At 38.1% G+C, this 15,834-nt stretch overlaps 1 protein-coding gene across 3 annotated transcripts; it reads left to right on the top strand.

Moving 5' to 3' along the window:
- The first annotated feature begins 201 nt into the window (after positions 1-201).
- On the top strand, positions 202-12,189 carry samd13 (sterile alpha motif domain containing 13). 3 transcript variants are annotated; one of them, XM_030132518.1, is made up of 5 exons: positions 202-402; positions 773-889; positions 5,800-5,842; positions 5,944-6,055; positions 11,256-12,189. In XM_030132518.1, the coding sequence occupies exons 2-5, from the start codon at positions 862-864 to the stop codon at positions 11,397-11,399; spliced, it is 327 nt and encodes a 108-aa protein (XP_029988378.1). In that variant the 5' UTR covers positions 202-402; positions 773-861; the 3' UTR covers positions 11,400-12,189. The 3 variants fall into 3 exon arrangements, with proteins under 3 accessions (XP_029988378.1, XP_029988377.1, XP_029988379.1); XM_030132517.1 differs by having other exon boundaries at positions 770-889; XM_030132519.1 differs by lacking the exons at positions 202-402; positions 773-889 and adding an exon at positions 622-708.
- Positions 12,190-15,834: the final 3,645 nt, after the last annotated feature.

Raw genomic sequence — 15,834 nt, 5'->3', positions numbered from 1 at the left:
TTTTCCTTTTTGTTTTATTTCCTCGCCAGCAGAAGGACAATATATCTTATAATGTGGAGACTGTTTGTTTTGTGATTTGGTCTGTCCAACTAAATGTGCTGAAATTCCAGTCTGTGTACCTCAGGGGTCGGTTTAATCTCGCTGAACTACAGACGCTGGCATGGAAACTGCAAAGAAAACTCCATTACCCATGAACCTCCGGTGTCATGTGGGCGAAGCAAGCTAAACCGATGGAGAGGGGCTAGTTGTCTTTACTTGATTAAATCTTGATTTTATCATATGAATATTACCGTTTATGACATCGTAAAATATCACAGTGATAAGACAACTTTTTTCTTATCCAAACAACGCATACGGCGCCTGTAAATCGTTATAGGTAAACAGGACATCATCTAAAATATAGTAAGTGTTAGCGTTAAATTTTCTAATAGCAAAGCCAGCTAACTATCCTTGTTAGCGCAATATCAAATACGAAACGAATAATGAGTAGCTTATGTCTTTCGGTGTGAAATTCTGTCTATATTGAGCTATTTTAAATGTTTATTTAAACTTTAACCGCGTGTGTAGCAGTTACAGTAATTTGGTGATTTAGGTCACGTTATTTTGCTGTTTTTAATCCAGCTAACAACGAGTTTTTGTCGACATTTTCACACTGCGGCTGTTAACGCCATCTGTTATTATCGACATAGCACCAGCTGTTGTCTCTAGGTTGGTGCCATTTCTCCTAGTTTTCATAGATATTTGCACTGTGTTGTTATTGTTACTCCAGCAGAAATTTCCAGTGAATATCAGACAGAGAGAGGAAAAAACGACGATGTTCCAGCTGCCGACCCATTAACTTCTGTGGGGTTGAGACTTCTGATGAAAATTTACTGCAACATAACAGATCGTAAGAGTCTTGATTTTTTTTTGTTCATTTAATTGTGATGGTGTCAGTGTGTGTGACCCGCAGACTCCAGTCCGACAGGGCAACACTTTCATTCATTTAACTGTGAAACTGTGGTTCCTGTTTGAATGTTTGTGCAATTCTGCTTGATCTCGAAGTTGAGGTTCGTTCAAACCTCGGAGTCACTTCCTGTTTTTATTCCTGTAGAACATAGGACTGTCAAACTCATTTTAGTTCAAGGGCCACATTCAGCCCAATTCGATCTCAAAACCATTAAAATTTAAGCATAATAACCTATAAATAATGGCAACTCCGAGTATTTCTCTTTGTTTTAGTGCAATAAAAACATTAAATTATGAAAATATTTACATTTACAAACTGTCCTTTCACAAAAAAGATGTGAATAACCAGAAAAAATGAAATTTCTTAAGAGAAATAAGTGCGTCTTTTTATATTATGACTCAACTTATCATTGTGCATTACACATAATATATCCTCAGTGTCCAGCCAGGGCCAAAGTGCAATATATATTTATCTCTACTGTTTCTTGGTTGGTTGACATGCTTGTTTTTATTCTGTGTAAATATATTTACACTTTTTTTCTTTTAAACTGTTTTGCACCACAAGAGAGGTGTCTCTTTTAATTTCGTTGTACATATATATAATGACAATAAAGGCATTCTATTCTACAGGGTAGGGAAGCAAAGTTTACAATATTTTGAGGCAGGGATTGAAAGACAGTGTATGACCAATTAGTTTATTGAAAGTCATGAGAATTTATTTGCCACAAGAAAATTTACATAATAGAAAATGTTTTTATTCTATGTGTCCTCCTTCTTTCTCAATAACTGCCTTCACATGCTTCCTGAAACTTGTGCAAGTGTTCCTCAAATATTCGGGTGACAACTTCTCCCATTCTTCTTTAATAGTATCTTCCAGACTTTCTCGTAATAGTTTTGCTCATAGTCATTCTCTTCTATCCATTATAAACAGTCTTTATGGACACTCCAACTATTTTTGAAATCTCCTTTGGTGTGACAAGTGCATTCAGCAAATCACACACTCTTTGACGTTTGCTTTCCTGATTACTCATATGGGCAAAAGTTTCTGAAAAGGTATGGATAATAGTGTTAGGTATGATTATGACATCAATATATGTTTGGTTTCAAAACAATTGACATAGTGCCTGCTGAGAAAAAACAACTAAATGTTCATTGTAAATTTTGCTTCCCCACCCTGTATGTAACACAAACATTTGGTAACAGGCAGAATGTTGCTGAAATTTAGAAGTTTGGTATTTGGAAATAAAATAAGAATAATTTCTAAAATAACATGTGTCATCTTATTAACACAACTTATAGATTGGATCTACAAATGCACAAAACATTTAATAAAAGCCAGAACATTGTTAAAATTACACGGAATTTTCAGGTTGTTCACATTTTATTGTTAAAGGGTTATTACGCTGTTTTACTTTAGATCACATTGGGCTGAATGTGGCCCCTGAATTAAACTGAGTTCAACACCCCTGACTGTTAATATTTTCAGTGTAATTTTTACGCTTCGTACAATCATCCTGCAAGCCGAATTGGAACCTTTGCAGGGTCAGTTTTGGCCCATGGGCCACATGTTTGACACCTATGCTGTAGACTCTTCTGTAACTTTATCATAAACTCCTGATACATGGGATTTAACTTACATTACCTGTCAAGTTTAAAGTAGAACAGCGACTCATTCCCGTGTCATAATGCAGGGGAAATAGTAATTATCTTGATATAAATTTGGGACATTTATTGTTCTATACATTTTTTTTGGAGGATTTATTTAGCTCATAAACGTGAAAAATAGTCGAATCACAAATATTTCAGTCATTTGTAGTTTTACTATTTTTACACAAGTATATTTTGATGTTGAACAAACTGTTTATTGTTGAAATAGTTTAAATGTTTTGCTTTTACATACAGTACTGTGCAAAAACCTTAGGCCACCTTTAGTTTTGTTTGATTTTGCAGGGTAAAAATGGGCATATGTATTTATTTGTCAATCTCTTTTCTTCTGATACAACCAGAAAATACATAAAATATGTGTACAGCCTTAAAAGACACACAATAAACCGCACGAAACTGGTTCAAAATGTTGAAGTCACAATTTATCGTGACCCCTGACCTCATGACAAGAAGCAGCATAAACAATTAAAAACATCTGACGTGTTGAATGAAACGTGGTATAAAACATCAGATGATTAACACAATAAATCTCATATTATCTGAGCAAAAGGGTTAAAAGGGAGGTCACACTAAATGCTACCACTTTGGTGTATAGAAACTTTTTTGTCCCTGATGTCCTGATTTTATCTTAATACACTGAGAAATACATTCATGTGGTCATTATGACTTTACTAAATAGACAAACCTAATGTTTGCCTTGGTCTTTGCACAGTACTGTATGTAGAGTGTTCTGCTGTTTGTCAGATTCTGACTGAGGAGACCAGTAAACCACAAATAACTCTTTTTATAACATCTTTTATGTCATTTTCATCTTCTTGAGTATGAACTTGCAGTTGCACTTGTTTTCTTTATTTTAATGTTTTCAGAGCCAGTGTATTTCCACAATATTAAAGCAAATGTTCAATAACAACAAAGAAAACCTTACAACAAAACCACAGCTTTGTTTTTGTTTTGATATGTCTTGCTTCGTCTTTTTCCATAATTTTTCTCCTCATTCTATGTTGTTGTGTCTTTTACATAGTTTTTGTCTCATTATGTTTTTCTTATCTTACTTTGTCTTGCAGCTAGTTTTCAACTTGTTCCTGTCTTAATAGTGAAAAACCACAAATCAGTTTATTTAACCTTTATTCAGGACTCGGGCTTAGCCTTTCCCTGTGATCAATATCAACTGACATTATAATGTTGATTGTGAAAACATTTTTGCCTGTATCATCCAGGTTTATGATAACAGTTTTTCCTTGGTTGACTAATCATTCCTTCTGTTCATACACTGACCCACATTTTGATTTTGTTGGGAATACACAAGTTCATGCAGATTGTAGTCAGGTTGATGAGTGTAAATGATAATGAATCAGCAAGAAAAAAATGCAAATGTATTTGTGTTTCTTTCACCAGTTCTAAAAACATACTAGTAGCAATGTTTGGACAGCTCCTCATGAAAAGTGGCAGGTTGCCGGGTGCTAGTCCTTTTTTTCCCCTGAAAGTATGCGTTATGGGCTTACATGCAGCACCCAAGCCATTCTGGATAACACCAGCTGCTGAATTGGTTTAAAATCAATAAAGCATCGCGACTAAGAAAATGACTCTACCAGATCTACTGGGTGTGGATGGACTCAGTGGAGCTCTGTAGTGTTCAGGATGTCGTTTATTTACTATCCACTGTAGTGTTTCTAGGTTTTTGTACACAGGTGTGGCTACACAATGATGAAGAAACTAATTGGATTACTTTTTCTAAAAGATGCTTAAACTATGTAATAAACATCAATTTAAATCAAGAAAAATATTGCTTTAATTTAATTTAATGGTCACAGCACACTCTTAACATTTAAATAAATAAATACATATTTTTGAGCTAAGTAGACATATCAAAATGTCAACCAGGTCTTTCAGCATCTGTAACACGTGTTCCCTCACTATCCAGTGTGGTTAAACCAGGTATTCACAATGTATTTACTGTTAACATGCTGAAATCAAAGTCAATTTGTTAATAGACACTGAACCAGTAAAACTGTTGTCAACACAACAGGTCATTTTCACTCCATTCTTTATTGTTAGGCTGAGCTGCAGAAGTATATCTAAATGATGCAAACTCTTATAACCGTTATGTTTTATTTTATTGTGTCTCTACGGTTTTAATGAAAAACTGTGACAGTCTTAAATGATGAACAACATTAAAATAGTGTTGAAATTAGTAGCATGACAGAGTAATTACAAACCAATGTCATTTGCTTTTTTAATTTTAGTTTTTGCCTGCCCTAGTTGCTGAGAGAACTGTGGCTTTAAGTTGTGTAACTATATTATTTTCTGTGCTTTTCATATTTTACAGTTGATGTGGGGACCCTGTAGATCAGGGATGTCAAACTCATTTTAGTTCTAGGGCCACATTAAGTCAAATTTGATCTGCAGTGGGCCGGACCAGTGCAATAGTAACATAATAATATATAAATAATGTCAACTCCAAATTTTCTTCAGTTTTAGAGAGAAAGAAGTTAAATCATGAGATGAAAATGTTTTCATCTACCAACTATCCTTTAAAACAATGTAAATAACATGAACAAACTGAAATTTCTTAAGAAAACTAAGTGCAATTTTAACAATATTATGTCTTAGTTTACCATTTACACATGTAAATTACAACTTACAGATCACAGTGGATCTACAAATACACAAAACATTTAATAACAGGCAGAATATTGGGAAGCTTTCACTTCAGACATTTCAAAATGTTCGAATTTGTTCAGGTTATTTGTGTTTTTTTGTGAAATGATAGTTTTAGTGTAAATACAGTAAAATGACATGAAAATGTTTACAAAAATGTGGAGTTGTGAGTATTTATAGGTTATTATGATAGTATTTTACTGATCCGACGGAAGTCAAATATACATAATATATTTATCTATAGGTTATTATAATCATATCTAACTGATCTGATCCACTTGAGATTAAATTGGTCTGTATGTGGAACCTGAACTAAAATTATTAATATCTTCAGTGTAATTTTTGCATTTCACAAGTTCATCCCACGGGCCAGACTGGACCCTTTTGCAGGCTGGATTTGGCCCCCGGGCTGCATGTTTGACACCTGTGCTGTAGATATTTAAGCAGAATTTATTTGGTGATATTAATGTATTACATGTGCACATTTGCCTTTGTTGAGTTGATTATTAATGTGTCTTTGTTTTTCAGCCGGCATGGAAGACAAGGCAAATGGCTCTGTTGATACCAAAAGGTATTATTACAAATGACTGTAAGACAGTGTTTATAGATGATTGAATGGTTTAATAGGTCAATTGAGCTACTGTGGTGAACCCCTTCTCTCTGACCCTATAGCCCTGTGGAGAATGGTCAGCTACCAGACCCTGCCAACTGGGGGGTCACAGATGTCGTCAATTACTTCAAAGCCACAGGGTTTGAGGAGCAGGCCACGGCGTTCCAGGATCAGGTTGGAAGTGCTTTTCCTGTCCCTAATTCTCTCGTGTCATTAGCCTCATAGCATAATGGCCAAACTCATACATAAATGGACAAAAGTGTCTGGACATGTCAAATTCAGGTGTTTCTTTTCTAACAGGGGTCTGGCATACAAAACCATAATGACAGATATAATGTAGTTTTGTATTGGTACAATGACCAAAGGGTTGATGGTTCAAATCCTGGCTCCAGCTGCCAACATATTGAAGTGTCCTTGGGCAAGACTTTGGGCACCATGAAGGTGTAGAAAATGTGCTATATAAGTGTAGTCCATTCACCATTTATTGAGTTAATATCATATTGATCATTAATTCTGATGTTTCTATGTCAAATCCTCATGAACAGGACATCTTACAAATGTAGACATGATGTGTCCCAATATTTACGTCCATATAGTTTATAAACATCAATATTTCCTTAAAGTTTAATGGGAGATTTTTCTTCGTGAGATGTGAAGAAAGTAGATAGTTAGTTCCATCCATCCATAACAATTTAAACCAAACAAACCAATGCAATACTATGATATTTATCACAATATTAAACTATATTATGACAGTTGTGTGTCATAGTTTTTCTGAAAAGTTCCAAAGTGCCTCCCCACATTTATCTTCTTTGAAATTTCAGTAGATAGTAATCGAATCTATCAGTTCTTTTCTTTAATTGAATTTGATTAAATGATTATGTGAATAGGTGTAAGAAATTGTAAAAATGTGAAACAGACGTGTGAAAATGACAAATAACTGGTCCTTTATTCCAGAACCAGATAAAACAACAACCGCAAGAAGTATAAAAGTAAAAGGATATAGAAAAAATATGTATATAGAAAGAACAACAGTATAAAAGTATATGTGAAAATATCTAGACATAAACAGCAAAGAAGTCAAATAAAACTTAAAAACTTTGCATGAAACTGACATAGGAGCTGAAAAAATAAAACCTAATATTTAGGGATGGGAACTGAGAACCGGTTCTTTTTCAGAACTGGTTCCCAGTAGCTCGATTCCTTGGAATCGTTTGCCTGCCTGCTTAACGATTCTGCTCATCAATTCTGCCGTCGTTGCGCATGCGTGATGACGTCATATGTACGCTGCATTGTTTTGGTCACAATGTAGCCAACATGGCGTTGAAGCAGAAACGGTCTAAATAGATGACACCAGGTCCACTTGTAACACTTGCAAAGCCTCCATTTCTTCAAAAGGGTGGAATCCCTCCAACATGCTCAAACATTTGTCCACAGCATGTGATTCATTTACAGGAATGTCACATATTTGATTCGCTACTTAGCAGCGCTTGTGAATCTAGCAGCAGAGTGAACACCAGGCCCAGTTCCGGTTCCGGTGCGGGCAACAAACATTGTACCCCCTCAAATACAAGTTCCCGCAGGTAGGGGAAAGGAAATTAGGTGTACAACCACGGGAGACGGGCCAAGTCGAACAGGTTCCAGGTAGTAGAAATGTGGCAATAGAGGAATTAATAAAAGTGTCCTTGATTTCATTTTCACTGTACACCCCCACCACCCCCAAATCAGGCCCGGCATATATATTATATATATATAATATATATGTTATATATATATATATGTTATATTTTCTGTGCAGAGATGGAAATATAAGACAGTTAATGCAAACACACCCGTTTGTACTCTTTTATTCCCTCACCCAATGAGAATCGATAAGAGAATCGATAAGGAATCAGATCGATAAGCAAAATCAATAATGGAATCAGAATTGTTAAATTGTTATCGATTCCCATCCCTACTAAGATTTGTAATAAAGTGATGGTTCCGTTGTAGAAAAGTCCACATATAGACATTTTCTGCTGTTTTGTCCTCGTCTCTTCTGTTGTTTGTGTTGATCCTGGCGTCATGTGCATCACAATGAGTGTCAGTGTGAAACACAACAGTGGAACCAATACTTAACAACAGAAAGATTAAGGGAACGATTCAGGAAAACTGTAATCGCATAATTTTTTTTCATTGATTTGAGTCGATTATGGTTTCAGTTCTAAATATCAGTGATAGATTGACAGATCAGACACACTTCGAATATGACATGGTGAAAAAAGTCCTCCTTCCGTTTCACGTGGAAATAGTAAGTTTTCGGTGTCTTGGTCCAGCACTTTTACTCATTTTTATAGCCCTCATTTAGTAGAGATAAATTGGGAGGTTAATTAGTTTCACAAAAGCTGCTGGAGTTTTACAGTAGCTCATGTGGTTGACTGGATGTTTGACCATTTGTGTGTGGTGACCCTGTGGCTGAGGAGAAGAGATCTGAAACTGGACGCACTGTTTGGCATCAAGTGTCAAATGCATCTAAATATCTAAAACAGTATTTTTCAAGTCAAGTCAACTTTATTTAGAAAGCACTTTAAAAACAACACAGTTGGCCAAAGTGCTGTACACAGACATACAAACAAATAAAACACATAAAAGTATTAATGAAAACAATTAAAGTAATTAGTAATGATCAATATTTTAGTTTTTTATTTGAATGGGCCAATGCGTGGGTGGGTTCGCTGATATGTTTTTCCCGGCATGATTTACAGACAGGTGTCCACAGGCAGCTCTGTGCTGTACTCACCTCACCACAGAGAGAGGGAGAGAGATATGTCATGGTACTTAAAGAGACCTCCGCCTGCTCTTAAGAACTATACATTCCACATACCCAGTCTTATGAATTACCCCCCCCCCCCCCCCCCCCCCGTTCTGTGCATAACTCACAAGATCAGATCATACAACCATACAAAGTGAAAGTGAAAGTTAACACACTTTAATTCAATTCAGTTTTCTTTGTAGAGCCCTATGTCACAACAAGGTTGCCTCACAGGGCTTTACAGAATTAGTTGGATATGAAAACCAACACTTTACTAATGTTCCCACTGAGAGGGTATAAAAAAAAAAAAATCTGTATCAGCCCTAAAAAATCCATTTTGGGTGATCCCTAGTAATTATACATTAAAACAATAAAAGCCAACCTCTCACATCAAGTTCAAAGCCAAAGAGAAAAAATATGTTTTAAGAGAGAATTTAAAAATAGAAACTGAGTTGTCCTACCTGATGTGCAAAGGACATTCATTCCACAGTTTGGAGGCAGCGACTGAAAAAGCCCTGTCACCTTCAGCTTCCTCTGTGTCTTAAGGATAACTAACAGTGACTGATCTGCTGATCAGAGATAGGGTAAAGGAGTGTACGGCCAGTCACACAGATACTGTGAGCCAAGGCCATTTAGAAATTTAAAAATAAAACAATTTGAAAATCAGTACAGAAACAAAGTGGGAGCCAGTGAATTGATGCTAAAATTGGGGTGTTTTTGAAAGGGTTAACACTTAACACAACTGTGTATTACAGAAACCACGACAGGAGCAGGACTTTCCTTTTCTTACTCAAACTCGTGTGTTAAAGGTGCAGGAGAATTTCGTGACCAATTTTTCATCAAATCTGTAAAACCCCAGTCATAGCCTAAGTATCACAAATCTGTAGGTCTTTCTGTGATTACTCACCTGAATCTCTTGCATTACGATGAACACTTTCGAAGTGTCATCCACCATAAACAAAACCATGTGTTTACATTCAGAGCCAGAGGGTAACTCGGGCATCATCGGAATTTTTTGTTGCGACGTGCATTGTGGGAAACAGAGGCTCGCCCCCGTTAAGTAAATACTAAAAATGTGAAACAGTCGTGTGAAAATGACAAATAACTGGTCCTTTATTCCAGAACCAGATAACACAACAACCACAAAAAGTCTAAAAGTAAAAGGATATAGAAAAAATGCGTATATAGAAATAACACCAGTGTAAAAGTAATATATGAAAATATCTAGATATAAACAACAAATAAGTCAAATGAAACTTAAAAACTTTACATCAACTAACAATCAAGCTAAAAAAATTAAACCTAATATTTGTAATGTTTGTGTGAATGCTTCAAAGTTTGAAGAAGTGATGGTTCCAATGTAGAAAAGTCAACATATAGACATTTTCTGCCTTTTTGTCCTCATCTCTTCTGTTGTTTGTGTTGATCCTGGTGTCATGTGCATCACAATGAGTGTCAGTGTGAAACACAACAGTGGAACCAATATTTAGCAATAGCGAGATTAAGGAAATGAAGCTGTGATTACAGTTTTCCTGAATCGAAGCTTCATTTCCTGGAGTCTGTCGCCAAGTTCAACCATAACACAGCTTTGGGCAATTTATCAGATCTGTAGCAAAAATGTTCTTAGTAAAGAAAGTATCACAACAATGGTAGTTACAGATCAACCACTGCTCAGATCTGCCCCAAATGCACTGAAACCCCGAGCAGTTTACTACTGTCCGTGTTCCTGCTCCTCCACTCACAGCTAACACATCCAGATAAAACAGACAGGCGTCCTCAGGCAGCTTTGGAAACCACTTGGTCAATAGTTGATATTGTTATACTTTATAGTTTTTATACCCTCCACCCACCCATGTGTTGACCACCGTTCACCTGATTCTTTTCTAATTTCACACACGTTCTTTACATATTCCTTTCTCCCACTTTTTGCATTTCTTTACACATTTTTGAAAAGTTTTTAAAAAAAAAAAAGACTGAAAGTTAAGACCCTAAATGAATCCTTTGGTAGGGCAGGGTATAAGTGAGCAGGAGGGGCAAAGTGTTGCACAACCAGGCGGTGTTATTAGTAAGCTCCACCTACTTTTACTCTGGTCTAATAGTAAATATTTTGTCCTTTTCATCTTGTAATATTTCTTTAACGTATATGTTCAATGTGCTGTTATTGAAACCTTAATTCCCCGAGGGCTCTGCGCAAAGGATCAATAAAGTCTATCTAATCTAATCTAACAGACATGATCTTTGATGAGACACAGTGAATAGTACAAAAACTAAAAAGTCAGTGGTCTCACAGGTCACTGCTTCTGGTTTTGCTTCTTTACTTGAACATGAACCATCATGTTTGTTGTGTTTTGTTGTATGAGACATGTCAAACACACGATTCCCCTTTAGTGGATGATTTAACATGTATGCTGATGTCTAGCTTGACATAAATAAAGGGAGCATAACTGAGCCTTAATGATGATGCAGTATTTTTTAAATCATAATTATTTATTAACATAAGCATTAATTGTCAATTCAGACGTCAGTGTTGTGACAGGCCGACCCGTGAGGACTGAATCAAATACTTCTCTCCCCTTCTGGCAGGAAATCGATGGCAAGTCCCTGCTCCTGATGACGCGTAACGATGTCCTGACGGGGCTGTCGATAAAGCTCGGCCCCGCTCTGAAGATCTACGAGTACCACGTGAAGCCGCTGCAGACTCAACACCTAAAGAGCAACGCCTCGTAGCAGCACAGGCCGTCCAACCACCGCCTCAGCGACAATCATACCGTCAGGAGAAGCCAGGTTCGCCGCCGCCACTTCAGAGACTCCTCCCACCACAGTGGCACCTTATGAACAGGATCAATTCGATTGCTGTATGTTTTTATAAAGTGTGGACCCCAAAAATGGGCTGCACATGGGGTCCACTGTGCTGTTTACCCTTTTAGCCATTCTTATTTCTGCTGCTTGAGATCATGTATTTTATTTTTTGTGTGTGTTATTTAAAAGAAGGACATTTGCTGAGGATGTTCTGCAGGTATGTACGTATGTGTGTGTGTGTGTGTGTGTGTGTGTGTGTGTGTGTGTGTGTGTGTGTGAGCGCGCGCGTAAAGTGAATTAACCTACGTTGGTTTTTAAAAAAAAAAAAGGTATTTGTATATAAGATGATATCTAGTTGAAAACTGTATATGTTCTGTCACACTTTAAAACTTTGATACCCACTGATGTGATTCTTCTGTTTTTTTGTGCTCTAAACTGCACTGCTGAGTCCATGAGTCATCCTTAGCATGTAACAATGAAACCTTTTGTGTTCCCATAGACAGTGAGCTCAACGAACACCCTACATTTGGCTCCAGGCTCTTAATATGATGAAAATATTTATATGTATATATTCTTCTTCTGTTGCTACCTGTGGTGCTTTTGCATTGTCACACAGACTGTTGTTTTGACGTGTGTGACCAACATATATGTGCAACATAACACTGGAGTTTGAACAAAGATTTGCAATAAATGGTGCTGTTTTCTCACCAAAGAGTAACATGACTTTGTGAATGTCTTGATATGAGTTTACTTTTATTAAATGATGTCAATGTACAGATACTTAAAATATAAACGCTTTAATTAGAGCTCTGCAAGTTGGCCTGTTCCCACATTTTTATGTTTAAAGGCTGATTTTAGTCCTGAGTGAAAATGAAAGAAACCAGGTAGTTATTTTATGTTTTAAAGTAATTTGGAAAAAGGAAAACCAGTAAAACACAGGGCAAAGGAAGTAACAGGACAAGCTTCTATAGTCTGCATGAAATCAAACTGAACTTTGAACTTTATTTTGAATATAAAACAAAAATGCAAAGGTAAATGAGAAACCACAAATTTAAACAGAACATTCCAGAATATCAAAGGCAATAAGCCAATCTAAAAAAAAAAAGAACACAATGTACAAGTACCTCATTAAGGCTCCTTAACAACGCCCTGTCCGAAATGGAACAGGAAAAAGCTGAGCTTATGTTGTCTACTGAACCTGATATGAATGTAAAGTGACTTCAACAGTGACGGGCCCTCACACATCCACATAACTCAGGGTGGGTCATAATCGAGGGTCTTGCAACCACAGGGGTCTGGAGGTCTGACGTAACTGAGCATGTAGCAATGCTGAGTTAAATGTGACTTCCATTGTCCACCAATAGGTGGCGCTATGAGTCAGATATTGCAGTGTCATTTCAGAGCAAGACTATTATCAAACATGTCAAGTTTGGTTTTGATTGGAAAAAAAATGGCTGAGTTATAACAGTTTTGTTTTTCATGGCGAGACATCAAAATTCACCGCTGCCCTGAATGTGTCGAAATCACCCACCCAATCTGTTGATAACTTTTCATCTACAACCTCTTAACACCTAACCGACCGAGTTTGAGTTAATTGAGTTAAATCCCTAGGAGGAGTTCAACAAAATACACTGTGAGGAAATTGCCAAAAAATGGCAACTAAATTCAAAATGGCTGACTTCCTCTTGGTCTGACATCATAGGCCTTACTGACTTTTTGTAGATCTCATTGAGTTGTACAGGAGTACCAAATTTTGTTCTGATAGGAAAATGCAGCTGGAAGTGGCAGTCTTTAGGGAGTGCTACAGAGTGAGTTTCAGTCATACATGAGCCACGCCATTCTGTTGTGTTGAGGGAGGGACTATTCTTCTACATGTGAAATTTGATGCAGATTGGATGAGGCACAGCTGAGTTAAAACAGTTTCATGCTTCATGGCGAAATATCAGAATTTGCCACGCCAGCATGATGCCATCATCTCACATAAAGTCACCAAGTTTAACATATAGTATCATCAACTTAAGGCTTGTCTGACCGAATTTCAGTTGGATAAGTTCAACCTGTTAGAAATAGTGGATCACAATGTTAAAAGGTGTCATTTCCTGTTACCACTAGATGATGCTATGAGTCAGCTTCATTGTACCGTACCGTACCATACCATACCATACCATACCATACCATACCGTCTTCATCCGCTTATCCGTGTTGTGGGAGCAGCAGCCTCAGTAAAGAAGCCTAGACAGCCCTCTCCCCACCCACTTCCACCAGCTCTTCCAGGGGAATCCCTAGGCCTTCCCAGGGCAGTCCAGAGATATAATCAGCTAAAAAACACATAACACAGGCATTAAATATCTCGGCGTAATAATCACATGATCTATGCAAACAATGCGGGAATGAAATCTGGTTTCACTAACAGCGACAGTGAAGTCGGACTTGCAAAGATGGACTCACTTGCCACTGTCCTTAGCAGGCAGGGTACAGGTAATAAAAACAAATGTGCTACCAAGATATTTGTATATCTTTCAGTGTGTACCTATTTTTGTTCCCAAGTCCTTTTTCACTCTGATAAATGGCATTATAATTTCTCCCCCTGGACAAGTCCCCCCCTCCACCATGGCATCGTGTTGTAGTCCACTGTCTTTTTCTGAGAAGATTCAGGAAATACATAACTACTTGTTGTCAGGATCATACACTGATGGACTAAAAGCGCTTTATTTCTTTAGGAGGTATATGTCTTTACGTATGTAATATACACTGTAATTGGTATAATATAATTATTATGTAATATCTACTTTCTTTTATCTGGGGGGATAATTGACCAGGGGGGAAGACATACTGTTACACCAGTAAACACCCAAGAGCAAATCAAACACTAAATGGACTATGGTAAGTGGACTGCACTTACATAGTGCATTTTCTACACCTTCATGGTGCCCTGACTGCCAGAATAGATGGCTTTGATAGCAGGGCTCTCAGAACCATTGAAAACACCAGGTGGCCCCAGCGGGTTTCCAATGAGGTGGTTCAAGCCCGCACATGCCAGCCCAAAGCATCCAGCCTGGCCGCGCAACGTCTCACCCGCTGGTTCGGTCATGTCCTCCGCCTCCCTCCTGACCATCCAACAAGAGCCATCCTTCAGTTTGACCCAAAGGCCACGGACTGGAAATGACCATGAGGCAAGCCCTGCACCCGATGGCTTGACGTCATTGCGGGTGACCTCCAACAACATGGAGTTACCATGGAGGACGCAGAGCAGCTGGCACAAGACCACCAGCGATGGAAAGCACTGGTTCACCTGGTCGGCTCAACGCACCGGGACAGGACACCCGCCCCATCGCAGAGCCCTAGTAGTAGTAGTAGAAGTCATGGTGCCCAAAGCGCTTTACAAAGCCACCTCACATTCACCCATTCACACACACACACTCATACACCAGTGGGCAGCTGCTGCCATGCAAGGTGCTATCAGGCCCTGCTGGGAGATATTTAGGGTTCAGTGTCTTGCTCAAGGACACTTAGACATGTGGACAGTTGGAGCCAGGATTAGAACTGCCAACCCTTGGACGACCAACTGGACGACCCACTCTACCAACTGAGCCACAGCTGCTCAGCTGGTATTATAGGAACACATCGGACGGTGGGCTTGGCCTACCTAACCTCATTGGTTACTACTGGGCAGCCAATGCACATACAATAATGTTGTGGTTTACCTCAATCCACCTGGTGTCAGATGAAGTCAGCCTCCTGCTCCTCTTCCCTGCTTGCATTAACATGTGGTACCCTGCTTTTCTCTCCATCAAATTTCACCTCCAACCCTGTTGTCACTGGATCATTAAAAATCTGGGCACAAACAAGACACCACTTTGGCTGATTTACCACCCCTCTAACAACCCCTATTGGTAATAACCATTTATTTATACCAGCAAAAATCAATCCATGGTTTATACTCCTGGAGGCTGGATCTATAATAGGTCTGAGGCTGGACTACCTTGAGACTGGGGTGGAGAGGAGGACACTGAGCTCCATCATGGACAATGATGAGCACCTTCTCCACCACACACTGGACATACAGCAGAACACCTTCTCCAACAGACTGTTACAGCTCTGCTGTCGTAAGGAAAGATACAGGACATCTGTCCTGCCACGTTCCATTTCACTGGACAATAAACTCACCTCTGTTTGACCTTCAAACCTGCTCATAAACATATTGACACTATGCACTTAATTAATATTTATGTACCTCCATCTGAAAAATTACATATTACTTTGCACATTACACTTTACTCTACCTAACCGTTTGATCTGTTTGTCCAGATTTTCTACAGTTCTTTTTTTATTCTCCTAATTTTTTATATAAAGCGGGTTTGGT

Source organism: Sphaeramia orbicularis, chromosome 4 (genome assembly GCF_902148855.1).
Source record: "Sphaeramia orbicularis chromosome 4, fSphaOr1.1, whole genome shotgun sequence".
Classification (NCBI taxonomy): Eukaryota; Metazoa; Chordata; class Actinopteri; order Kurtiformes; family Apogonidae; genus Sphaeramia; species Sphaeramia orbicularis.
Note: the sequence above shows the minus strand (reverse complement) of the source record. Positions and strands in the feature narration are given on the sequence as shown.